Genomic DNA, 27861 nt, shown 5'->3' with positions numbered 1-27861 from the left:
ACAACTTTTAAAGCAATGGCCATTTCTGTAAGTCTGTAACAGCAACTTGATTTTCTAGGTCAATATGGATGTCACTTCCTGTGCAATGACATCACTTCCTGAGACTAAATGTTTGGGTCTACAGGTGCAGCCTTTTACTACAAAGTGGCAACAAGATCTACACTTACCACAGCCAGAGCCTGTTTTCTAACAATGGAAGGCTGTGGAACACCCTGTCTTATTACTTACATTCAGTTAACATTTCACTTATTTCATCTTTTTTGTGTTATATCAGTTATATCAGCCAAAACTAGGAGAGGTTGATCAAGTACAAATCTTTCCATTATATGTTATCACTGGTTTCAGCGCATTATAGCAGACGTGAAAAAAACTTGTGAACTGGCCCTAAGTCATTTTCTTCACTGCTCCGTTGGAACATAAAAATATTTAGCAGATTGTGCTTATTTATTTTTTCCTCTGGAAGCTATAAAAATTTTCACAATTCGTTTGGAAGAATACTTAGAAAAGTTGTCTGTGATAGTTTGTTTGTAAGAAGTTTATAAAAGTAACAGTCCCCATCAGCGCCCAGAAATCCTCAGCCTGAGTTTCCGTATCGATGGGAGACTCGTCAGGCAATAACTCATCTGGACTAAGAACGACTAGACAAGGATCTCTTCCTCTGACATGAGCAAGAACAGTGACTAGCATGAAGCGCTCCTGTCCTGCCAATTCCAGTTGTTTCAAAGAAATTGCTTCTGGCCTGAGTAACATAGCAAAGCATCCGAAAATACATCCAACAGATGGGCTCCGTCAGCGCGGAAAAGTAATGCACTCTTGTAATTGGCCGTGTCATACTTTAGATCCCTATAAAGGAACAAGGGAACGACAGCTCCCTGTTCGCTTTTCCCCACACCCTTTTTATTCGTTCTTTGTCCAAAGTCGCCCCAGCAACAGCTGCGACTATGGTATTATGCTGTATTTGGGGTATAAGCTGTTGAATTGTTTCCAGTCCCTCATTTTTAATACTTTTCTCCATCAGAAATTGGAGCGATGCAGATGTATAATGTGCCTTGAGTTATGTTCATTCTCCAAAGCTTGTGGGTGATAAGGCTGTGTTGTACCCGGCTGCCAGCTCTGCTCCCTTTCATTGGTTGCATATGTTTGCCGCCCATGTTGGAACTATTTAACCCTGCTGAAATCCAAGCAGAAAACATTTTAGATTTTGAGACTTTTTTTTTTTAACTTTAGTAATACACAGAAAAGTTTTGATTATGTTAATATAGATATCATATCTTTTGTTGCATATCAAGACAATAGACATAGCACCTACTTGCTGTGTTCATTAGTCGCCGAATGTCTTTAGCTTAGGATATGCTCCACCTAGAGGTAGCAGCTTCAAAGGCAACATAAGAAGATTTAAAAAAAAAAAGCAAAATGTTAATATACTTTACACTTGTATTCTGTGCAAAGGCAGAATCTCATTCTAATGGTCTTCCATGTATGTGATGTAGTGGGGGGACGTCTGGCTGCACCTGCTCTCTTTGTAATGTTCATCCATAATCCTCTTTCTACATAATACGCAAAGAGAAGTTCTCATTTAGCAGAAGATTGTCTAATTTATGGTCTGCATGGAATTCTTTCCCCCCGTAATATTAATAACTTTGTCTCTTTTATCTTCTTTTTGGCTCTGAATGTTTTTCTCATGGAAATGTTTCTCCATTTGTCTCCATTTCCACTTGGATTTCTATCCTGCAAGCATTATGTCTGAGAGACTTGGCATTGCACACATTTCAAAGTCCCTTCAATCAGTTATAAGCCTTCGAAAACACGGTCAGATGCATATGAAATCACATAGCAGAAACCTGTATAATTCCAGGGTTACAGGTCAGCTGTAAAAGCTGGTGTGGGTGCCAAATGTTGGATCTCCATCATCTAATATTGATGACCCTTGTTAGGGATAGGTCATCAATATCTCCTGACAGTAGTATTGATACAGCATTGATACTCATGTGTATTCTTGTGGTTCAAGATTGTTTGTTTGGTTTTCATCAATATCATTTGCCTGGGTGAAAAAATATTCTTTAAAATAAATGTAATAAAACTAATTTAAATGTAAATAAATGGTCAACAACATTTTATAAATGGATAGTGCAGATGATAATTGTAAACTTTGTAATATACCTTACTAAAGAAATCTGTTCCCGTGTCCTTCTGTTACCTTCTTTTCTTATTTAAGTAATTTCTGTAAATCGGCTTTCTCCCATTGAAAGTGACCTAATAAAATCTCTAATATCTTTACAGACCGTAAACTTTTCACATAGAGCTGAAATATTCTCTAGGGTTGCAAAGAGTTAATCATTAGTCGTCTTTTCTGCCTGAGGCGGACAGCGCTTCTGAAGGCTTTCAGATACACTGCTTGCTGCAGGAGAAAGAAGCAGAAAAAAGACTAGAGAAGCTGCTTTACTTACATGGGTTTCCCTATGAAACAAGTTTGGCCCTATCCAAAGGATAGGGCCTAACTTGCTGATCAGTGGGGGTCTCACAGATCACGAGAACAGGAGGGGGGGGAAGTCTAGTGTACGAAGTAGTTGTACGCGCATAGCTGAACGGGGCACCCTGCCACGCGTGACCAGCTGCTCCGCTCATCTCGGGGAGCGACAAGGGATTCGGCAGAAGTACATTAGACCCCACGTTCTCGTAATCTGTGGGGGTCTAATGACTGAGACCGCCACCGATCAGCAAGTTAGGCCCTATCTTGTGGATAGGACCTAACTTGTTTTGTGGGAAAACCCCTTTAATGAAGAATATTAGGAATTTTACTATTTGCACCTGCACTATTCATTTCTGAAATTAAAAAAAAATGTTGCCTCAAAGGTTACGCTGGTTATACTTTAGTGTCACATGGTTTAGTTTCCTAATAATTAATTTTTATACAACTTCTATTTCTTCAGTATCAGAAGACATCAAGAACGGAGAGCAATACTCAGCCCGATTCTGACCGACTTCACGGTGCGAGTCACTGCCGCACCAGCAATAATCTTCAGTAAAGTGTCCCATGACAATCTGCATACTGAGGTGAGATCACATCACTATTACACTTGCAATTTCTTTTTAGAAATCCCACAGTTTTTCTAAAGGAATAATACAATTCGAAGCCATATTTTTACACCACAATATAACTTTTTGTTGAATATTTCAGTATCATATAAACTCATCTCTATGGTCTACACTTTACCTGGGTTATAGATGCTTTGATTATGTGACCTGGGTATTTTTTATCCAGGGACAATTGTTACATCACCGGTATGTGGTCTAGTACAGTACTTAGCGCCAGTTCACACCACCGTTATTCCATCATGTTTCTATCTGTGTAATCCACTCATTGGTTAAAAACTGATGCAAAATATTTAGCTGCATTAGCTTGAATATGACTAAACTAGACGAACCCTCATGTTAGAGTATGAAATATCCTTTCTAGCATCACTTCTTTTACGCTTAACCTCCTACTTACAGAAAATAGTAAGCCCAAAGTCAGAAAGATATGTCTCATCTTTTAGATTGCATTAGGATTGTGGTGCTATGAGCTACAGACCTGGAAAAGCAGGCAGTTGTAGACATAGTTGCGAATATGAGCTGCAGATCATGATCCAAGATCCAATGTATTAAGCTGCCCATATTTCCATCATGTATCACACAAACTACATTCTTTAACATGGTACCAAAATCATGGTTTCAATCATTATAGACCCCAAGATAGGGGTATCTGAAGTGATGGTCTCTCAGCCTCTAAAAGTGACTCTTCTCAGCTCATTTGCATATGACTATTGAGACTTTTCTTTACAGGTAGATGAGCTAGTTTTTTTTTTAACATAATGGAGAGAATAATCGAAAGGACATTTAATGCCTTACTAGAGGCGGCTGTTTTTTAAGTGGTGTAAAATGGTGATAACCACAGACCAGGCATAGAGTAGAGAGACCGCAGAATGGGCGCAGGCTGCAATGTCATACATTCAAACAAATATATTGCCAACAAATGTAAACATATAAGACTGGACTCTCACATTATTATTGAAGATAAAACACCCTAAGTAAATATAAATGGTATCAGCCGGTACCCATCCACACTTATGTTCCTGGACACATAGGTAGATGAAAGATACGGTGCTTGGACCCAGTGTTGAGGATGATAGAGTTCTGGTACTTAGATGAAGATAAATCCATCAAAAATGTCAAAAATGTATGAGAAAAATTTATAAACACTTTTATAGGGTTACTGTCAGGGGCGTAACTTGAGTGGGTGCAGAGGTTGCGATCGCACCCGGGCCCAAGAGGTTTAGCGGGCCCTTATGGTGTCACTTTCCCATATGAGAAGACTATTACTATAAACCCTACATTATAGTCGGGGCCTGGCACAGACTTTGCACTGGCGCCCATCAGCTTCTGGTTACGCCACTAGTTACTGTGGGTCACGACCCTGAACAAGGGCCTATATCAGGTATCACTACAGAAGCCCCATCTTCTGTTCTCAAGTACCTAGAAATAAGCTTTCAGATTTAATAATCAGATCTCATAGCTTGTGGCTTTGTTGAGATATGTGAGCTGCTGGTAAAGATGCCCTTCCTGCCTATTTTTTAACTGTCCAGTTCTGTCGCTCACAGAACCATGATCCTGAAGTCATCTGTTTATAGCTTCTATAGAACTAAAGATGGCGTCTCTGGAGTGGCACCCCCCCTGCAGCCACTAAACTTGACTCATCTCATGTGAAAGCTGGATAAGAGTCACATTTGCCTGACTTTGAAGGAAATGTATTTTATAAATAAATATGTGAGATTACGCTTAAAAGAGGGAATTCTAGAAAGGACATTCCATACCTGACCTGAGGTGGATAAAATGTTGCAGGGTTAAATCTGGTGACAGAGTCCCTTTAAAGGGCATCTACCACCAGGATGAAGGATTATAAACCAAGCACACTTACATACTGGTGTGTGCCCCCTCTGGCAGGATCTGATTTTCTTTAAGCTTTTTATGCCTGTATTTGTAAAAATAAAAGGCTCTACAAATTATGCAAATTAGCCTAAGGACCTCCAGGCCTCATTAAAACCTATGGAGCCCGGAGCACTTAAGACTCATTTGCCTAATTTTAAAATCCTTTGTTTAAAAAAAAAAAGGAATAAGAAGCTGCCAGAGTGGGCACACACCAGTATGTCAGTGTGCTTGGTTTACAATCCTTCATCCTTCATCCAGCAGTTAGATGTCTCTTTCAGCTCTGCTTCTTCTCTCCTGACAAGCAGCTACGGTTACAAGTAAGGGAATAGATGGCTGCAATAGTGGGATTGTTTTAGCACCATGAACTGTGAAATACCTATTATTTTTACATTTTTTTATGTACACCACGGTACACTGCAAAAAGTCCTGGTTTTCCTTACAAATATTTGCTAGAGGTGCTACACGGTTACACGGCTTCCTGATCCCCAATGGCCTATAGTCCGCGGCTTCTCCTCTGAAGCTGTGTCTTTGCTGTGCCTCGGTGTACATGTTATGGTAACCTTGCCGTTTCACACAGTGTTCGTTGCGGTTCTCCTTCGTCCGCGCGATCACTACATTTTTGACGTGTCTGACTTGGTCAGCGGCGGAACGTATGTATTGATTACAAATTGAAATAATCTGTGCCGGAGGAATCTGGCACCCACGTGTAGGCATTTCAGGTGCATTTGATTTAAGATATGTTAGGCACGGATATTTCTGAGGTTTCTTTGGTCCCCTGAGCTCGAGTAAACACAAATGACATGAGATCTACCTTTTCACCTCAGGATATTTTAGTGTGTGGCCATTCCTTGGAAGTGAATATTACCACAAGCTTGGACTTCTTCCTAAGTGTGGCTCAAGTACAACTCCTGCAACAGCTGCTGCAAGCCAACATGGTCGGGTTTGAACAAACAAATATGGATGCTGAGGTAAGGCATGGGCAGGCTTAACCCTTCAGTGTTCTTGGTCATTGATGAAAGTGAAATTAGATTCTCTGTATCTGTGTTATGGAATGTGAATATTTTAAAGGGATTGCTGAAAGTTATCATTGGAAACCAGGCTCAGGATGTGCACGACTAAAAGAGAATCATTGTAGAGTCAAAATAAATTGACTAGCTAAGGCCTCATGTACATGCGTTTTGGGGACCATGATTTGTCTACAAGATTTATGGGCAGATCACGGCCACCATAGAGGTCTATGATACCTGGTCACGGAGTGGTGAGCACACAATGGGGCACATTTACTTACCCGGTCCATTCGCGATCCAGCGGCGCTTTCTCTGCGCTGGATTCGGGTCCGGCCGGGATTCATTAAGGTAGTTCCTCCGCCGTCCACCAGGTGGCGCTGCTGCGCTGAAAAGCATCGGAACGCGCTGGAGTTCACCGGCTCGGGCTGAGTGAAGGTAAGTGCAAGCTCCGCAACAGATTTTTTGTTTTAAATGCGGCGGTTTTTCCGAATCCGTTGGGTTTTCGTTCGGCCACGCCCCCCCACCCCCCCGATTTACCATCGCGTGCATGCCAGCGCCGATGCGCCACTATGCGAACGCGTGCGCCAAAATCCCGGGGCAATTCAGGGGAAATCGGCGCAAATCGGAAATATTCGGGTAACACGTTGGGAAACCGCGAATCGGGACCTTAGTAAATGACCCCCAATGTCTCACCGTACTGAGCCACCTGGCTTTCTTTGGAGCGGGAGGGGTGAGGATCCTTTTTCCTTATGCTACTACGCCGTTGCAGTGGGGCGAACCGTACTCGAGGGGATCAGTTTAAAGGAGGCTGGTGAGCTGGAATATTTATCTTTACGTGATGAGCGCTTGCCCTTACTACTCCCAGCCGTGTGCTCGCATGAGGCCTAAGGACACTTTCACAGGTTTTAAACTACATTTTAATCATATTGAGGGTAACTCTTTTTCCAAAGCATGTGTGTTAAAGGAAATCTACCACTGATATTCAGTAAAATGAAACTACATATCCTTACCTCCAACCCTCTCCTCCTCCGGTGCTGGTCTTCATTAATCTTGACACGACGGGACTGTTGTAAATAAAAAAAAGAGTTATAAAAATCGGCAACAGAGCCCCGGACATGATGTCCAGCACTCCGGGCTGTTAATTATTCACGCCTCTTGTATGACATCACCCCCTCTCCCATGCTGCCGAGGAGGTGACACATACGAGAGACATGAATTTACACCTTCTGCTAGATACCTACCTCTCTCAAGTGGGAGATGAAGATTAAGTCATGTGATAGACATGAATAATTAACAGCCCGGAGCACAGGGCTGCTTTTTATAACTCTCTTTGTACACCAATCTCGGTGGGTCCACATTAAAGAAGAACAGCGCCGGGATAGAGGACAACAGGTAAATATGTGTAGATTAGTTTTACTTAATATTAGTGGTAGATTTCCTTTAAGACCTATCCGCCATAGACTTCAGGTCGTAATTCATAAGTGTTTGTGGAATAGTTATTCGCATTGTGTCAATGTGACCAAAGACCACATGATCCCCTGATCCCATCATAAAATGCATATGTGTTTGTGAAAAAGTTATCCCCATTGTGTGAACACAACCTTTGTTGTGTAAAACTGCATCATCCCATAATCCCATGAAAAAAACTGCCCATGAAAAGGGCTAGCATGTGTGTGCATGAGGCCTTACAGAATAATAAATCACATAGGGCCAGTTACATCATGTGTTCCTCTGCCCTATATAACTAGAAGCTGTGCATCTCAAGCCACTCATCTTGGGAAATTATGGATAAAGAGAAGCCATAAGGAAAAATTCATCCCAATATGGTTGGTTAATAATTGGGCTGTGCTCAGATCCCATTAAAACCTGATGTTTATTAGTTGTTCATGTCTAGGCTTTGCTACTGTAAGGATTATACAGTGGCACAGATCCGCTCTGGAATATTCTTGTAATTGTGTGTTCCATGACCTTAGAGAACATGTATGGTTTTCTTTCCGTCCTTGTGGTTTTCCATGCTGACTCCGCTTTATGCAGTGCGTTAGTGTGTCCCCAGTCTGTATGTGAATCTCTTAAATTAAATATTCATGTCCTATAAAAAGCCGATTGTTATGGAGAATTTTTCCAGCTTCCTTTGTTTTTCCCATTTACATAGCACCAACTAAAGAAAATCACATGTGAAACGTAAACCCTGCATTTTCTACAGAACTTTGAGCTTGCAAATACTTATAAAGTATTTTAAAAGGGGTTGTTCCAGGTTTTTTGTTATCTGCTATTCTCATGATGTGGTCAGTGCGGATCCCATTCTCACTCATTGATGGCAGATCAGGCCAGGCATGCATGCATGCAGCTGCAGTAAAAGTTTTGCATATTGCCAAGCACAGCGCTCAGTTATCTCCAGCACTTCAAATCATTGTTTATGAGAGTAGATGAGATAGCTGCTCACTGTTCCTGGCAACTTCCAGTTCTCTCATAGACAGTAAATGGAGCAGCAGAATGCATTCTCAACCTACAAAAGCTTCCTACCCCCTCAAGTCTGCAAGATACTTGTGTCCATGGTTGTCCCGACATGATGGTTCTGTTAGTTCTGTTACCAAACTTTTTTTTTTTACTTATAGGCTCTAATCTGTCCCGAAATTCAGATCCAGAAACTAAAATATGTAAAGGAAACTTTAGGGCATACATGTGTAATGTATCACTGTAGGCAAACCGTTATGAATAACTCTTTATCTTTCAGCTTAATGAGCTTGGTCACTGTTTTGCATAAGTTGCCCAAGTGGCATTACTGGATTAGTAATCCCTGAATTTTCATTGAGTGATTCAGCAGTTCTGCTACTTACTTTAGTGCTGCCTGCAAACTATTGTGCATCTTTGTTTACATGTCTGAGCTCTGATGAATAGGAGGGGTCTGCAGCAGGAGGGTTATGATTCATCCTGCTCCCTCCCCATCCCCTCTTCCTGTGTCTGTCAGTGAGCAAAAGAGACACAGTGGGAGACACCATGAGGATTGGCTGGAGTTGTTAGAGACAGGAAGCAGGTTGAGAACATGGAAAGGCTGAACCTCTCAAAGGATGTAAAAGTACAGGTACATATACTTGCAGAGACATGTCCACTAGAAGAGATTTATTGAAAAGTTAACAACCCCTTAAACTGGAAGGATCAGTGTCGGGACATTCCGAAGCAAGTTGTTACTGCCCTTTTCTATAACCAGCTTCTCCAAATTTTAAGCTAAAGGGGACCTCTTGCCAGATTTATCATGCCGTGTACACCAGTGTACACCAGAATTAAAAAAGGTGCAATTCCTGGCGCATCTGTTGAGGGTTTCACTACACTTTTCTTAAGAGAGGGCGTGTTGAATATCCTTGAGTACTGTGGAATACCATTGCAGGCTGTAGCTGAAATCTTTTCCTGGTCAGACCAGTGCACAAGCGATGCAGAACATTTTATATGTGACGGGAATGTAGCCACTAAGTAGCCTTTAAATAATTACGTTATTTTACGAACTGTATGACGTACCTAAATATAAGATGCGTCCCATATTAAGTCATCAAAATATATGACACACAAAGCTCTTCTCCATCCATTTATTCACACACAGTTCTGTTACCTCCATTCACTCACACGGCACTGCTACAACCATTCACTCACACATATCTCGCTATATTCACTTTCTCTCTGAGGTCTGCTATACACCTTCACTCTGATAAACACCTTCAGCACTATTGGATCCATCCATTGACACGCACACATACCCAGTTCCAGCCTCAACTACATCCCCTGTAGCATGAAAGGGTTGTGGACCTTACAGAGATGCAGGAGGCATGTGAATAGTCACATGTTTCTGACCTCACTCGAGGTGCTGCATGAATACTCATATCAGAACGGCAACGAGAGGGAGACTTTGGGTCAGCGCTTCACCCGATCTCCAGCACAAAGGACAGGATGTTCTGGCGGTGCTGGTTCCTCCTGACCTTCAGATTATCAGAGACAGGCACTTTTCAGCAAGATTTTTGTACTTACTGAATAGAGAGTCTTACATTCCAAAAAATGGGTATATATTGCATAATATTTATGATTATTCAAATCCACGGTAATATAGATTTAGATTCACAATAACTTTAGATATAATTTGTGTATGATCTTAAACCTATCCTCCTATTCCTAGACAGCAGTGATCTGTATTGTGCAATCCTGTGCCGGGCTTTGTGTTCTGGAATGTCCGGCTTCTTCTTTAATGCTCCGCTCCATTTAGGAGATACACAGAACAACCGCTGGCGAAGGTGTTTGCCCAGGGGATTCGCTTGTGTTTGTAATTGTCATTTTCTCCATCCTGTCAGCCAGAAGCCGCTACGAATATTCTCGGTAGTTAACCAAGAGGGACAGATCTTATTAGGAGTATGTGTAGTTATTTTATTGCAAACAAATGTGAAGACCATATAAGGATCGAGCGACATGGAAACAAGCGCTTGTTTCGAAACACTGTGTTTGTTATGTTAGCTGAAATCTTTACCAAATACAGTATATGGAGGGCTGGTAAAAGCGAGGCACGAATGCCATCTGGGACTCCTCCCGAACGCTTTGTGCTCCTAATTCTCACCACATTTTCAGTGCACCAAGGGTCATATCTCTCAATGAGTTGAAGCGAGGGCGTTTGATAATATATATGATTATTCCCTTGATGTAATAATTCCACAGAGTTGGAAGCAGCAGCTCCAAGGGCTCGTACAATGCCCTGCATATACGAATGATCACATTTCTCTTTACTGGGCTCATTTGGAATCTGGCAAGTGCATAAAGCAATACACGTAAAATATTAGAGGTTGGTATTTATGGAGCACTGTGACTAATGCGCAGTGGTTTTTGGAACCCCACCCATTACCCCTGATGTCCTACAGATGGGTAGTCATTCAGTATTATTTTTTTGTAACCTACAGATGAGAAATTCCAGAAAAGTTCCATCATAAATGTACTCGCAGCTAGGACTGGAGGGTTGCCCTGCCATGCTTCATACAAGAGTGTTTACAGGACTCATTGCTTTCAGCTGCATGGTTAATATTTGCAAGCTGGTGCTAAGACGACAAAAATAGTTCATTACTTTACATATTTTGGAAGGGAGTTTTTTTTGTTGAAATGAGGTCATTCCTTAGCTTTGTCCTTGTTTTAATCATTGCCCTAATACTACACCCTTATGTTGTTGATTTCATTGGTGCTTATCCCATGTCATACACTCTAGCAGTTTAGTTAGAGAATATTGTCCCAGAGACCCTTGCACACAGGAGGTCTGGGGTTGAAATCCTCTAATTAACAAAGGTAAAATATTGTAAAAGTAGAGCTTCACCCCAAATCATACCAATATTTAAAGGAAAGCTGCCATGAAAATCCATCCTGATAAACCAGGGACACTTACTCATAGATCCAGACAATGTGACTGTGGTAATCTTTGTATATTTCTTAACCATTGCCTCCTTCCTTCTAAAATCAATGTTTGAAATTATGCTAATAAGCCTAAAGGGCTCTGGGGGGGCATTACCAGAGTCCACCCTGTCATCAGAGGTTGTTACATTGTCTCACTGTCCCCCCCTTAGCACTTCTTTCCTCCAACTGTGTGCTGGCTATGTAAGAATGCAGCAGGAAGAGGGGGGAGTGGGGAGTGCTGTGGGAGCATGTGGGAGAGTGAGACAGTGTAACAGCTTGGGAAGCTACAGCATGGTGGGGTTTGCTAATGCTCCTCATGAGCACTTCTGGCTGATTAGCATAATTTTAAAAGTTAATTTTAGAAGGAAGGAGGCCACAATCGAGGTGCCTGAATCTATGAGTAAGTGTTGCTTCTTTATCATGCTGCATTATGATTGCAGATTTTCATTAAAGAAGCCTACATTTGGAATTAAAACTGCTATGTGTTAAAGATCGGTGGCTTAGTGGTTATCAATACAGCCTTGCAGCGCTGGGGACCTGGGTTGAAGTCCCAGGGTCAACATCTGGAAAGAGTTTGTATGTTCTCTCAATGTTTGAGTGGGTTTCCTCCGGTTTCCTCCCATCCAAAACATACTGGTAGGTTGATTAGATTGTGAGCCCCATGGGGACAGGGACTAATTTGGCAAAGCTCTGTGCAGCGCTGCATAATCTGTGTGCGATATATAAATAAAGAATTATTATTATTATTATTATAGATCCCTAGATGACAATTTTATTATATTGGTGGGGGGGGGGTGCACATCCAATTGACTGATACCATTCATCAAACATTTTCTTTTGAAACTTACATTTTCCTGACTTAACAATAAGTTTTTAGGTATTAGGTATCTAGTTTTTTTTTTTCTGTTTCCGCCTGCTTAGATCAAAACCTACCAAATGAATCTGCATTTAAAAAGTGATGATCAAAGACGAAGACAACAGCCTGGAATACAGACAGGTTACAGCAAACACTTGAAGCGCAAGTTACCAGCTTTGGGTCACGAAACTTTGGCTTTACTGACTTCAGTCGATTCATTAATATGGAGATCAATATTTCTTCGTTATTTTTTACCTACATGTATACTTTTAGTGTGTGATGTCTTCACGTTGACCAAATTGAATAGAGGTGAGACAATGAAGCTGAGCTTTTATGGCTCTACACTGGTGCCTTAGACTTCAGTTAGTCGCAGAAAAGAACAGGCAGAGTGTTGTCTCGGTAAATCTCTAACACAATTTCACACAAGTGGAAAAAATCCATCACAATCAAACCCCAAATAAAACTTAATGTCTGATGCATTTTATTTAAAATTGCAGAAGCTCTAAAAGCAATATAGCCCCATATACCCTGATGAAGCCTGTAGCGTGTCGAAGCATTTCCGGGGAGAGAGCGACTTTAGGTTTTAATTGTAACACTGTCCTCCGTTAAAGTTTTTATGTTAATAACAGGACCCAATGTACTTATTGCACCAGAAACCTTGGTATACTGTGGCTTTGGTTTATATTGGAGTACGACCATAGGATACCTTGAACCAGAATCATCATATGTTACCTAACGGCTTTTAGTGCTGTATTTTTACCAGACCTTAAAGGGGTACTCTCATTTCGGCAAATTATTGTTATTGTTTGCATTATGAAAAGGTATACATTTTTCCAATGTGCTTTCTGTATCAATTCCTCATGGTTTTCTAGATCTCTGCTTGCTGTACTTCAATTGGAAGCTTCTATGTTTTCTTCCACTGGATAGAAATCTGACCATGGTCACACAGGTGCACGGCTCGTTATATCACAGAGAGTAATCAGGGCCGTGTGATATAACAAGCCGATCACCTGTGTGACCATGGTCAGATTTCTGTCCACCGGGAGTAAACATAGAAGCTTCCTATTAAGGACAGCAAGCAGAGATCTAGAAAACCGCAAGGAATTCATACAGAAAATATATTGGATGATGCAAACAATAACATGTTTTTGCTGAAATGGGAATACCCCTTTAACACTTGCCTGTAACTTCAATAGGGATTGTCATTACTAATATTGAGATAGTCATGCTGTCATGGGATTGATCCCACAGTTTGGGTTAGGACAGAATATGATAATTTTAAAACATTAAAATTGAGTCTCTGCAATTTTAAATAGAATACATTAAACGTTGAGGTTTTTTTTGGTGTTTTATTGAAAGGGATTTTGTTTCACTTATGTAAAATTTTGTTAATTGCACTTCAATTACTTGCTTTGTAAGTGACCCGGGGAGAGAGACAAATACACCAAAAGTACAGTGGATTACATCGGTGCCTGAGTGATACATTTCACTGCGTAAAGTTGGTTACAAACCAAAGCCAAAGTGGTGTGACAAAGTTTCCACTCAGTGTAGCCTGTACGGTGATATTTATCATAGTTGGACACTACCACACTTCACTCTTTTAGGAAATCAACCATCTGTATCCATCAGAATAAACCAGGGACACTTACTCATAGATCCAAGCACCGTGACTGAGGTGATCTTCTTATATGTGTTATCCATGGTCTCCTTCCTTCAAAAATCATCTTTTAAAACTGTGCTTGTCAGCCAGAAGGGCTCTGGGGGTCATTACCCTCTGTGCTGTAGCTTCACAGGCTGTTACTTTGTCTCATCTTCCCAATTCCCCCCACTTCACTCCTTCGACACTTCCTCTCTCCCCTGGCCTGCTGTATTCTAACACGTTTGGGGGGCCAAGCGCCCCTGAAACAGCCTGTGAAGCCACAGCATGGAGGAGCTCTAGTAACCTCCAGAGCCCTTCTGGCTCATTAGCATAATTTTATAAGTAGATTTTTGGCTAACAAAAATAAGAAGATTACCACAGTGCCTGGATCTACAGTATGAGTAAGGGTTGTTCATGCTTGATTTTGATGGTAGATTTCTTTTGACCCATAGGAAAGTCAAGAAACCAGGGGACCTCCCAAACATATCCCAACTCAAAAGTCCAATCCTTTAACATTTTTGAAGCAAACGGGTAGTTTTCGTGATCCATATGTGAACAAATCTCTCCATTTAGCACTGGCTTAGGTACAACCCTATGCTCGCCCCATAGAGTATGACTACTGTTTGTATACACATGTACCGTATAGTATTTTCACATCAACATGTAGCAACATAAACTGCAGACAAACGCAGGACATTCACTTTTAATTACGGCCGATATGTTTTACATTTAATGCATAGTGGAATATGAAATGAAAGGATGTGTCACGTAAAGCCTCACTGAGGTCATTTCTTAATTTGATGCACGTTACAAACCCAAAAAAAAAAAGAAAATGAAAATAGTTGTGTGTGTTTTTTGCTGGCATGTTTAGCTACATCTGGCAATACGAGCTACAGAGCCAGCTTGTAACCCGGAGCCAAGTATACTTTGGCTGTATTGTAGTAGAAAAACGAAAACATTAAACAGCGCTGACATATGATGAAAGCTGCTGTGCCACTTTCAACCTCTTCCCTGAGTGTTTTTTTTTTTTTTTGCTATTGTTTTTCCGAGATTATTATGTTGTATATTGGGGCAGATCAGAATTCTGCAGAGCTTTTGAAATGGGAGTCATATCTAAAATCCTGTAAAGAGATGTGTGAGTGGAAACAGAATATTTTTCTTAATGAAATTTGAAACAATACTGGAGACATTGCTAGGGTGGGATTTATGAAAGGGCACATGTGCGCCTTCTGGAGCCCGAATAAACAGATTGCTCCGATAGTTCTAAGATCTAGAACACCCTGGCGAGTTCAGAACCTTGGCCATGCACAAGTGAGAGTTGGCCTGTCCAAAACTTAAGTGTTGGAAATGCTACCAAACCATGCTGATATTTTAGGTTTCTTTCAGGGTTTCTTTTGTAATATTTTTTTTTATTAATGGGGACGTTGTAATGCATTTTGAATTATCAGTGAACTTGTTAACTCCATATCAGTATTTATTCAATAATGAATGCGGTATAGCTAACCCATGACAAAATTAATTTGAAAATGTGTTGAGAACGCTAAAACAAAGGTGATGGTGCCCGTTGATATCATAGTGTAGCAATTAGAAGTAAAAAAGCTTATAGTGTAACTTAAATGAGTTTTTTTGTGTGTTTCCCCAATGCTCAAATTGTGCTTTGCATCTTTTTCTTCCCAGAGATATTGTATTTTACAAATGTTTTGAATATACTTGTTAAAAATATGCTTCAGCTGCAGTGATGTGGGAGAAGACTAACTTCTTGCTATATCTGACCTGAACCCGAGTCAAATTGAGGTTGCCCTCACCTCCCACGATACTTTGTGTTCTCTCGTTCAGTAATTTAGCAACACATCCAGTGAGATCCCTACAAGTACATTAACTGAAGAGTGCATATTGTACATACAGGACCTATATGGTGACAAGCCTGGCGTCTTTCATCAAATGGAGGAGCATGGGTTATGAGTTTATAGTTTGTCTGCACTGTGTAGAAAGTGCCGAGTAGAAGGTATGGGAGGGAGTACAGCATGAGATGCAGAGAGAGATAGAGAAAGGTCCGTAGATTCACAGACTGGGGTGGAGAGACTGAAAGGGAACAAAGGACATCTTGTACCTCACCATTCTGTGTAGGAGACTTTTGCATCCACAGCACTAAACACACTCAGCTGTGCTACACACTTTCATATGACCAACCTCCCCACATCAACGTCGTGGTTGCCTTAAAGGGACAAAATGTCATTTTATAACTGTATAAATATATCTACTTGAGCTGATCAGTAGTTACATTTATACAGAATTACCATTACAATAATCCATTTGATGGCAACTAGAAAGCTCCCCAGCAGCCACATCGCCCCTCAGTTGCCACAGCCATAGTCCTCTCCATTTGCCACAGTGCTCCCCCCACCAAGCACAGCTCCACCTAGCAGTCAATGCCCCCCAGTAGCCAATGCCCCCATCACTCACAGTCCCTCTAGTAGCCAATGCCCCCATCAGTCAAAGTACTCCAAGTAGCCAATACCCCCATCGGTCACAGTGCCTCTAGTAGCCCATACCTTCCCCCAGCAGTCTCAGTGCCCCCAGTAGCCACTGACCTCCCATAAGTTACAGTGCCCCCATTAGCCACCACTGCCCCCCATACATTTTAGTGCTTTAGTGCCTTTCCATGCTATCACAGTGCAGGGAGAGCAACCACCTTCTTTCAGCATGCACCCAGTGTACATACCAGCACTGAATATGGCTTCAGAGCAGGCGCGTCAGCCGGTACACGCTGATGTAAGCAGACTAGTGCTGCGCCAGGGGAATGAGGAAAGGTGAATATCGGACCCTGCCTCTATCCTGCACTCCTGACGAACACAGCATAGAGGCAGAGACACAAGAGCCGGACTGGATAACACAAAGCTGCGGGGCGGATTTGGTCCGCGGGCCTTGTGTTTAACACCCGTGCTCTAAGGCTACCTGCACATTCCAAATTTACACAGCATTAATCCCGCAGCAGCCAAAAATTGCTGAAATTTGCTGGATTCTGGTGATTTATGTTGCACTTTTTTTTCTCTTTTACGAAATTGACATGCTGAAGATCCTATAAATTTTTGTATTATGAGTGTAGATAGGATGTCCATCAATCTCATCTTCTACACCGCCTCTCTATTAATATGTATGAAACGTGATGTGTTCAAGCAGCCAGGCCCGCAGTGTGGTAATCCGGGGGAGCTCTAAATGCTGCTACTGTGTGCATAAAATTAACCGCGCTATAGATATTGTATATAGTATCTTGTCGAATGATTTACATCTGGTTTTCTCTATGCCCATAAAAGTTTTGGCAAACCCATAAATTTTCCCTAAATTGTCCAGAAAAATGAGGTAGCTCACCCGGGCACATAAAATTTGTTGTGCCTTGGTTTCCATGTGTCATAAATTCTATTTCTTTTGTACTGCTTTCCAGTTGGTTTGTTTCTAGTCTTATTCCTGTGTTTTTCCTAGTGATCGGGAGGCTCCTTGGAGGTTTCCAGAACAGGAGCACTGATGGATGTGCTTTTGTATGAAGGTCAGAGCCATGAACTGAGTGAGCTACGCTTATTCAGCTTGGTTAGGGTCCAGTCTAGATGCGACTGAAAATTGCTACCAAAATATATAGAACGTGTTGGTGGTCCCTGTTGAATGAGCCTTAGACAGACGTGCACGGTAGGACCTAATTGAAATTTAATTGTAAAGGTCACGGCCTGAATTTTTACAGGCGCTAGGCTGGTGACCCTGAGGTCACACAGTCCTGTGTTCTTTACCTCTTGCCACCATCTAAAATATTTCCTGAAAACTATATTAAGGGCTGGTTTTACGGAGAAACTCTTTTATATTTGTTTTCCTTTTTTTCTTTTTTTAAACTCACCGGGCCTATTTTTTTCTTTCATGCTTTAAGTGGCATGCATTTAATACAACTAGAAGTTAAAGAGAACCTGTCAGGATGATTTGGGACACTAAACCACCCACGTTATGGAATGTTGTTTAGTGTGCCAAATCGCCCCCTACACGATTGCACTAAAAAAGAAAATCTTTATACTTACCTGCATCCGGAGCACCCTCTGCCTATGTGTTGCGGCTAGTGAAGCCGGCGTAGTACAACACAACTTTACGGTCGGAAACATTGGTGCGGGATCTGCTGATGTGTGTCCGATGTGCTGCATTAGACTCACATCTAGGTAAGTATTTTAGTTTTTTTTCAAATTTAAGCCACACTAATATAATATACAGGTCAATTTGGGACCCTAAATGACACATCCATACAGTGGTAAGTGGTTTAGGTTCCTCAATCGACCTGACAGGTCTTCTTTAATTATCATCAAAACAATAAATCAGAGAGAACATTTTTATATAAACAAAAGTATGATAGGATAAAACTTGACGTTTTTGTACCTTTTTGTAGGTATTATTTAGATATCTAGCTACCAAAGGAATCCATGGAAATATAACATTTCAGACTTTACTGTAGACTAGGCATTAAAAAATAAGAACCACAGCACAGGATCACACAAGAGAGGTAAAGAGATGTAAAAAAAATCTACGCGTTTCGATAAACACTTTTTTTATTCGTCCATTCAGGAAATGGAAATAATTGAATAAGGAGAGTGTTTTCTGAAACGCGTAGGTTTTTTACGTCTCTTGCCTACCCCTTGTGTGCACCTGGGCCGTGGTTGGAGCTTTTTAATGCCAAGTCTACAATAAAGTCTGAAGTTTTAGATTTTTGTGGCTTCCTTTGGTATCTGGATTTTGCTACATACTGTCTGCACTCGGAGCCAAGGTTTTCCGTACTCAAGGCTCCACGTGAAGGTTGTATGATCCAGCGTCCAGGTGAGCTGACAAAAACCCTTTGTTCTTGTATTTAGACATTCTACTGCAAAACATTAAAATAACGCAAATACAACTCAAGAAGACAAAATCAATCCCTTAGCATTGAGTCATTGGATTACAGAGTAATACATAATAGAAGCCCATTGTAAAATATGTGTGACATTGTAATGAACCATTGGGAAAGTTAGGGATAAGAACTTGATGTTTTTGTACTTTCAACCTGAAAATAGCAAATGTGTTACTAAAAGCAAAAATTTTGGAAAAAGTTAAAGGAAATCTACCATCAAAATTCATCATGATAAATTAGGGACACTTACTCATAGATTACAGCACCAGGACTATGGTAATTTTTTTATATTTGTTATCCATGGTCTCCTTTGGTTTAAAAATTATGCTAATGAAAGAATTTGGCTGGGTTGTTACCAGAGCCTCTCTGTGCTGTAGCTTCACAGGCTGTTAGAGCAGATAAACGATGATGTCACCTGGCTCTTTGCAAATCTTGCATATACAATGTTGCTTGCACAGCCTGCTGGTAAAAACTGTGACTGTGCACACAACCTTGTATTATGTTTTGTACAAAGCCTCTGCTCGGAGTGTGGACGGATGGCAAGAGGAAAGCAGTGAATACATTACAAAGACTGATGTGCTTGGAGGTGCAGTGCAGAGCAGGTTCAGGCTCATTTCAATATTTTAACAGCCTTTATTTCTTATAATTGTGGCCATTCCTATTTATACTAAAATCACTTTACTGCAAAGGGGGACGGGACAGAGGGCGAGTATAAATCATCTACAATCAGGGAAACTGATGGTAGATGTCCTTCGAGAAGACAGTGTAGTACTATTGAATAGAGAGATGAGCGTACCCGATGTCCGGGTTCGAGTTCAGCCACGCGGACATAATGGGGACATTTACTTACCCATCCAGAGGAGTTCACCTAAAGTGCATTGTCTGACAATAATACACTCTGCCACGATTCACTAAGATTGTGCACCAGATATCCTGCAGGTGTCGCTTCCCCGCTCAGGTCCGCAGGAGTTCACCTTCTTCTTTCTGGTGCATTTAAGTGCTTGATCTTGCGACATAATTTGAATCCCGCTCTCAGTCCGAATCAGTCGGGTCGCCCGACGACACGTCCCTCGATTTCTTTCGCATGAAAGCCGATGCTGCTTTACCAAAATCCAATCACTTGCGACACAATCCCCTGTTAAATACCTGACACAGCTGCACAATCATCAAAAACGTCAGAAAAATCCGACAAAAGTGCAGCAGTGGACACTTAGTAAATAAGTTCCAATGCCTTATTGGCGGACGAATAGCCAATTTGGCAGATTGATGCCCCTTACAACCAGCCATGGCTTTGATTGGCCTGGGGGTGTCGAATGCCAACAACTACTATTCAGTCAATGAGTTTTTATGTCTTGGGCACCAGAACTGCTGCCATCTTTGCCCCCCTTGTAGTTCCTCTCCTGCATCCTGTAGTGGATGTGAGTTTTGGCTTAACATCTATGCCAATGAGAAATCACACACCTCGGGGAGTGGACGCTGGGCTGATGTACTTAGCGGTGAGGATACAGCAGGTAGCCGAGTTCGGACTTTTGATGCAGCAGGAAGAGGATCTTGATAAAAGTTTCACACTCCTCAGTGTGTTTTTACTTTTACATGTACAAATGTTTACGGATAGATTGGGGTTTTTTTATGTCCTGAAAAACCACTTTTAAATGACAACCTGTCAGCAGATCTGTCAGCGGTTACGATGCCTGCATGGAAAAAAAAATCCCAGCCTGCTGGAGATAAAAATAGACTGCGGAGACAGGGATATCAAATGTAAATCGTACAAGGGTTTTTGTTTTCTTAATCCTGAAATGTTCGTTTAACATTCTGTGCATCGATGGGGAATGGAAACCTAATCTTTATTTAGTTTACTGTCAGTCTAGGCCACCATTGATCTATTTAAGGCCTAAAACTTCTGGGGACAAAGTTTGTAAGTTTAGCTTGGCTCTGTTACTGACAGTAATGCTGTTTTCTCACTCATTGATAACATGATTATGGAAAATGAGTTAATTCCGTGGATATGAGATCAAACATTCTGTTTAGTTTATTCATATAAGAACTTTTACTTACATGTATACAAAGATAGAGACCGAGAGTCGATAGAGAGAGTCATCGGATGAAAGATAAATTATATAGACAGATATGAGTTAGATCAAAAGATGATAATATAGTAGGTTAAATTCAATGGAGTATAAAAACAAATATTAGTATTTACAGACACTTTAAATAAACCTTAAAGAGGACCTGTCACCCTTAAAAATGGCACTAGGAGCTGCTTACTAAAATAAGCAGCTCCTAGTGATACAACAGACGCCGTAGTGTTACACTGGTAGCATATTGGAAACCTCCAATGACTCCAACAAACACCACTGCGCTGTACACTAGAAATGCTGGAACGCGCTGTAAGCTGTCCGGCGTATTCATGAAGGGGTGGTGCCCCTTCTCCGGACCGCCTCGCCCACTCCATAGTGTTATGTGGCAGTCACCGCCCCTAATCCCGCCCCCTCATGACTATCCCGGACCGCTTTGAGAGTGAACCTGTCACCTCACTAAACTACGAGCACCTACCTTTATAGAATTCCCTTTTTTATGTGAAATCTTTCCCATTTTTCTTTAAAAAAAAATCTCCCCTAAAATAAGGCAAATATTCATTTTCACATGAGGGGAGTCAAATTTAGTGTTTGCTGGGGAAGTATCGCTTCAGAAGCCCCTGTCTTTTGTTCAATCTTACCTAGAAACAGGTCTCCTTTTACAATGAATATTGTGCATTCTGAACTTTTCAGCTATTACTGTGCAGGAATAAGAAGAGCTGTGGCTACTGCCAATTGTAAACTCTGTGGTCCTGTGTTATCTGTATGTAGCGATTAATTGTTGTTATAATCCTGTCTATGCTGATAAAGAGATGATGGATGAGAAGTGATATCTACAGTACAGGAAGTGTCAGCATATTATAAGTCTTGATGGGCACAAATGGCACAATATCAGGAGTTAATTTAAAACAAAATACATAAAAAATTTTTTTGTTATTTTCACATAAATATTTTGTATAAACTGTGTGCCTTGTGTGTGCCCTATAGTGCAGCCTTGTGTTAAAAATTGAGATATATGTAGTTAAAGGACATCTAACACCAAGATGAATGATTGTAAACCAAGCATACTTGCATGCTGGTGGTTTCCCCATGGTAGGATCTGCTCTTTTTTTTAGCTTCTTATACCCTTGTTTTTACAAACAATTATGCAAATGAGCCAGCTTATTCATTTGGGTGGCCATTTAGGCACTCCTCTTTCTTCACAGGCCGCTACTCCCACCCAATTCTTGCCCTTGTGCACTAGATGCCGGCATGATGGCATCCAGTGCGCATGCACTGACGGCTTCCTGCTCTTGGCACATGCAGGGACTTACTGTGCATGTGCCGCACCACTGACGTCTCCTGTCAGCAAGCATATTGTATTGTTGTACCATGACTCATCGGTGGCATTGGCATAACACACACAGTCTGGCTCGTTACATCCCAGTAGTGCCCGATGGAGAGATCTTATGCTTGTGAAGGTTGTGTTGACAGATTTAAACATTAAAACATGGGAACTGTTGCTGTAATACAAAGTTATTATGATGACAACCTCTGCAGGTGGTCCATGCTCTGAATAAGGTCACCAGAAATAGATGCAATGTACATGGCAGTAGCACAGTCCTGCAATTTTATTACAATATCATCACTCCAAGTGTGATGATTTGGGGGGTAGCCATCTTGAGTTAGCTGCGGTTCTTTAAAACAATAATTCAGAAATGTACATGTAAACATATGAAAACTTTTCTGGAGAAGTTTTTTCATTTCTATGAGACATTGTTAAGATGGGAGGAAAAGTTGATCTGCTTCTTTTGTCAATAGTAGATCCTGTGCCATCTCGATATAGTGGCTAATGTGATTGTGATGGTAGTGCCCGGGCTGTAACCACACAGCCGAGAGCATTCACCCCTCCCCTCAATAGAAAGCTGAGCGGCCACCACCGTATTCAGGACAAGTTCTATATTTTGTACAGCAGCCGTCTCCATACCATTATCACTATACGAGTGATGTTTTTTTTCCAATAATTTTATATTAAATAACCTACAGAAATTACACAATAGTTACTCAGACACAAAATAGACTGACACTTCCTGTTCTGTGGAGATCATTTCTTAGTCCACTTGAGGCCGATCTCAACAGAACAGGAAGTGTCAGCCTAGTGTGTAATTTCTGTATGTTATTTTAAAATAAAATTATTGGGAAAAAAAACATCACTCCCAGATGGATAATAATTTTCCCTTATCAAAATTGCTTATAGGGAAGAATAATCTTGCCATGCAGCACCATAGAGTAGACCCTGAGGTGGCATATGGAGTTGCAATGGTTCGGCTCTATACAGGTAGATCGGGTGGTAGGTGGATGTAAGGGACGTGAGGATAGCTCTTTTTAGAGCTAATCCTCACGCCCCCGCTAATTTTTAATAAACTTTATTCCCTTAATATGTAAATTTAGTTATGCGGCTACTGGGGCGTGGAGTAGCCGGGCACAAGGCTACACAGCGCGGCTACTCCACGCCCCAGTAGCCACGTTACTCCTCCTACCCTGTTGTGTGCGCACAACGCAGGCCTGCGGCTGAGCAGCCACAGCTCCGAGGCCGGAGCTACTGCACATGGGTAGAACTCCGGCTTGTCGGACGCTGCGCGCCGCACACAACAGGGTAGGAGGAGTAACGTGGCTACTGGGGCGTGGAGTAGCCACGCTGTGTAACCTCGTGCTCGGCTACTCCATGCCCCAGTAGCCGCATAACTAAATTTACATATTAAGGGAATAAAGTTTATTAAAAGTTAGCGGGGGCGTGAGGATTAGCTCTAAAAAGAGCTATCCTCACGTCCCTTACATCCACCTACCACCCAATCTACCTTTATAGGTAGAATCGTGGTGGTAGGTGCCCTTTAACCAACTTTTTATGTTTATTATTCCAAGTAGCTTTTTAACTAATACAGTAAAAACATTACAACTCCACAAACTATTCTATATCTCTGAGATTAATAGGCTCAATTCTCCATTCAATCCATTAAACCTTTCAGACTTTTTCTAGCTTTTTTTTTTTTAACTGAAAACTTTTGCTGGTTTATTCTGTGTTTGCTAAGTAGACAAAAAGTTCTTACGGTTGCATCACATTTCGGTCTAGATTCCATTAGAGCCTCGAATGTGCTTTGTGGGAACAGCTGTCCTGCATCTCTGTAGATAGCTCTTGTGGTTTAGTTGCACCGTTGTTCTGATATTCTTATTTTATTTATTTTTGATTAGTTATACAAAGTTGCACTTTCTTAGTTGTCAAAGGTGCACTCTCTGCCGAGTCGGACCCAGGCTGTGATTTCTTTTGATCTAACGAGTTCATCAATGTGCAGTAATTTGCCACTTGGCTGAGATCCACTTGGCAGATCTCATGTGGCATAGTGTTTTACTGAACTTTTTTTTTACCGTGCACATAAAAGAGGCTCTTTGATGGTGATCCTGAAATACTCAGAAGCCTTAGAGTGCATTAAATGACCAGTGTGATTAATGAACCTTTATGTAGCAGGGGTCTTTTGGGTTAAGTGCCCATATAATTGATTGAACAACAAGGTGTGCTGACATTTTACAAATGGGTGTGCTTAACGGACATGATATGTTGGATTGCTCTGTATGTTTAACTTCTTAACATGGATAAAGTGTGTTTATACAACTTCTTGCAATGTAAACCTGCCCCCTTCTGACTCGTCCTTTCTTTCTTTTCCTATATTTCTTGCATTCATTAATAATTTGCTCTGTTTAGATCTGCATGGGTAGATCCACAGATGTGTCCGTTCTAAACTAACTTGAATTTCTTTATGGATTCCAAATTCTCACAATACAAATTGTTTACAGGCAGTCCCCGGTTTACATACAAGAGAGGTTCCATAGGTTTGTTCTTAAGTTGAATTTGTATTTAAGTCGAAACTGTATATTTTATCATTGTAACGCCAGACACAATTATTTTTTGCCCCAGTTGCAATTGGAGTTTCACAATTTTTTGCTTTTATGGGACCAAGGATTATCAATAAATCTTTATTACAGACACCTTACAGCTGATCATTGCAGTTTGGGACTATAGTAAAGCATCCAAAGAGCTTCACCAGAGGTCACAGTGGGCAGAAGGGTCTGTTTTTAACTAGGGGTCGGGTGTTCTTCTTAGTAGGGGACCGCCTGTACAACACACAGAAACCATCTGGCAAAATCCTTGACCGGCTGCTGTTTATATCATTATTATTACAATGAAAGATAACCTGTCCAATTACTATCTTTTTTAAAAAAAAATTTCCGATTCTTTAATGAGTGACCACTGCACTGGTTACAGAGCATGCCCACTAAGTGCCAATAGAAGTAAATGGGGGACTGCATAATAGTCCGTACGCCAGTTTTCTGCCATACAAGCCATGAAAAAGTCACAATTTCTGACATACAGACAGGAATTGTGACTTTTATTTTTTTTTACTCTCATTACACCACCCTCAAGCCAAAAGGACGGGTAGTGGGCCATGTCAGAACAGAATGAACTATTGTACACCAGGCCAGAACCTCTTAGTATATCAGGCGCATTTTATATCGGTGTAGGTAGTATCATGACTGGTAATAAATTGGTCATCTCCAGAGTAATGGTTTCTATGGCTCTATTGCTGTTAGGCAGGGATGCCCATTTTGGTGGTGTCCAAGTCAGAGTTGGAGTCGGAAGTTTGGCTTACCGACTCCACAGCCTTGCTGTGACATATGTCTCTGAATGATGTGAAGGTCAGCTGCCCTCATAATCATGTACTGGAAATTAGGATCAAAAATAAACAATGAGAATATACATTTTTATTTGTAGCTGGAGTATGACTATTAGACTATGACTATTAGTGTGTAGGGGTATTGTAGATTATAGGAATGTATTTTAACTCTGTTATCCCTCTAAACAAATCTGGTATGAGGCCGAGATATACTTTGATCCAACCAACGCTTTTAAGGCCAGTCTGATGTAGAGACATGTCCTCCCTTCACTTTCCTCTTAACGGCACATGTCCAGGTATGTGGGTCACAAGAAGATGAGCGTTTCATAAAACAACAATACATCACACATTGTTATAGTTAATGTATATGTGTAGCTTCCTCTTTGTGGTCAATTGCAGGGCAATTCTTTTATATTGAATTCATTATTACATGGTTCTTAACCAAATTCAATTTAACGGTCGGAGTACCTGTCACCAACCTAACCAACTCTTACGCTTGGCATCCTTATATTTTATCCTGAGGGATCAGTGTTAGTTCCAGCACTTAATATTCTTCTTAGGCTATACTCAGCTCACGGTACAAAAAGTAACAACACTAATTTCTCAAGAATATTTGGGCTTGAAAACAAATTCAAATATATTGAAACTCATGAAGCAACACTTTTTGAAGGGCACAAAGAGTTTAAAGGGAACCTGTCAGTAGAAATTGACCTAATAAACCACTACCAGTATGTGGCCAAGATGCTGAACACCTTCCGGATCATGTTTCTTTCATGGCTCAGTGTGGTGGCATTGTCCAGAAAATCAACTTTGAAGTAAGATGTAAATTGATTTCATAAAGTCAAGGAGGCGGAGATTTTAACGTTGAAGTCAAGCTCTCTCTTCCTCAGAAAGCCAGATCTCTTGACGTCCGATGTATGATGTCAGTCACAGAGGAGGTGGCGATCAGACCTCCCCAACTTGTTTCAACGTTCTCCTCCTTATTGACTTTATACAACCAATTTACATCTCACTTCAAAGTTGATTTTCTGGATGATGCCACCACACTGGACAATGAAAGAAACAAAAACTAGAAGTTGTTTGTTATGTTGTTTGAAAATATACTGGTAGTGGTTTATTAGGCCAATTGCTGATGACAAGTTCCCTTTAAGTAGGTGGAGATGATCAAAGGCCTTCTGTAAGGGCAGGCCAATTTGTGGAGTTGTGTGATGTGATTTAAGAACTTCTCCTTTTTCCTGTATACATTTTTTTCGTTCTAAGTTCTTTGGACGGTTTCACAAAAAGCTTTACTGGACCCTTTAGTAAAACGGGTTACAGGACTAAAAGTTTTATATATCCTACATCATCTAGGTCTGAAATTGTGGCAGATACCTGATTAGGACCAATCTCTTTGGTTTATACTCTATATACAATCCCACCGAGAGTCATCTACTGAATGCACAGGCACTTTTATAATGGAAGAATTATTTTGTTCTTGGATGTGGTTCCCTTTTTCCATTTGAGCTTGTTAATGCACAAGGTAATACATCCTGGTACTTCCTGCGGTTACAAGCACGCCTTTCCACCTGCACCTTGTTAGGGAATGTGTGAGGCATTACCAAAGTTTGGCCTCTGAAACTGGTTAATGCAGCCTCCAGGGCAATACATGGCCGGCAGCTATACAAAGAATTTCTATGGGTTCACGTCTATCTAGGAGAGCGCACTATAAACTGCAGTAGTGCTGTTATGACTCTCAAACCACATCATTCATACATTTTAAAGTCGAAGCCGATAAGGGTTATTATTTTTTTTTCTTTCTTTCCATGAAAAAGGAAACACAACTAATTTTTAGGAAGACATTGCCCGGACTCAGACTTGTAATCTGCCTTTACTCTAACTCCCTCTCTTAGAGTTTACAATGTGGGAGTGAGATCAGATAATACGATTCTTTCAAGCTTTTTATCTGAGGACTGTGCTCCTGGCCTACATCTGGAATTTTCATAACAAAGTTTTTTTTCCAGCATTCAGGAATTTTAGTTTTTAATGATTTAACATTTTGTAAGTATATACTGCTTAGCTGGGGGATAAATCTGGAAACCCCCCAGAATGCCAGGGTGGGAAAAAAGAACTCTTACCTGCTCCAGTTTGGGGTATCTCCCTGTGTCTGACCTGAAGTTCTTGGTGGTCATGAGTTGCCTCTTCAGACCAGGGGACAACACAGGAAGTGAATTCCCCTGGAAAACGGAAGTGACATCCTGTGGTCCTAAGAGGTAAAGTGGGTCACCTGGGACCATCAGGCAAATTCAAACTTCA

The 27861-nt window shown here is 41.1% G+C and overlaps 1 protein-coding gene across 4 annotated transcripts in view; it reads left to right on the top strand.

Moving 5' to 3' along the window:
- Nucleotides 1-27861, top strand: part of VPS13B (vacuolar protein sorting 13 homolog B) — a 629099-nt gene that overhangs the window by 427168 nt on the left and 174070 nt on the right. For all 4 annotated transcript variants that reach the window (XM_072151499.1, XM_072151498.1, XM_072151501.1 and 1 more), the window contains exons 32-33: nucleotides 2931-3054; nucleotides 5790-5933. In XM_072151499.1, coding sequence (XP_072007600.1) covers nucleotides 2931-3054; nucleotides 5790-5933 — 268 coding nt within the window. The remainder of the gene's footprint in view (nucleotides 1-2930; nucleotides 3055-5789; nucleotides 5934-27861) is intronic.

This window comes from Engystomops pustulosus, chromosome 5, assembly GCF_040894005.1.
Source record: "Engystomops pustulosus chromosome 5, aEngPut4.maternal, whole genome shotgun sequence".
NCBI classification, from domain to species: domain Eukaryota; kingdom Metazoa; phylum Chordata; class Amphibia; order Anura; family Leptodactylidae; genus Engystomops; species Engystomops pustulosus.
The sequence above is the reverse complement of the archived record's forward strand: the minus strand, read 5'-3'. Positions and strand labels throughout refer to the sequence as shown.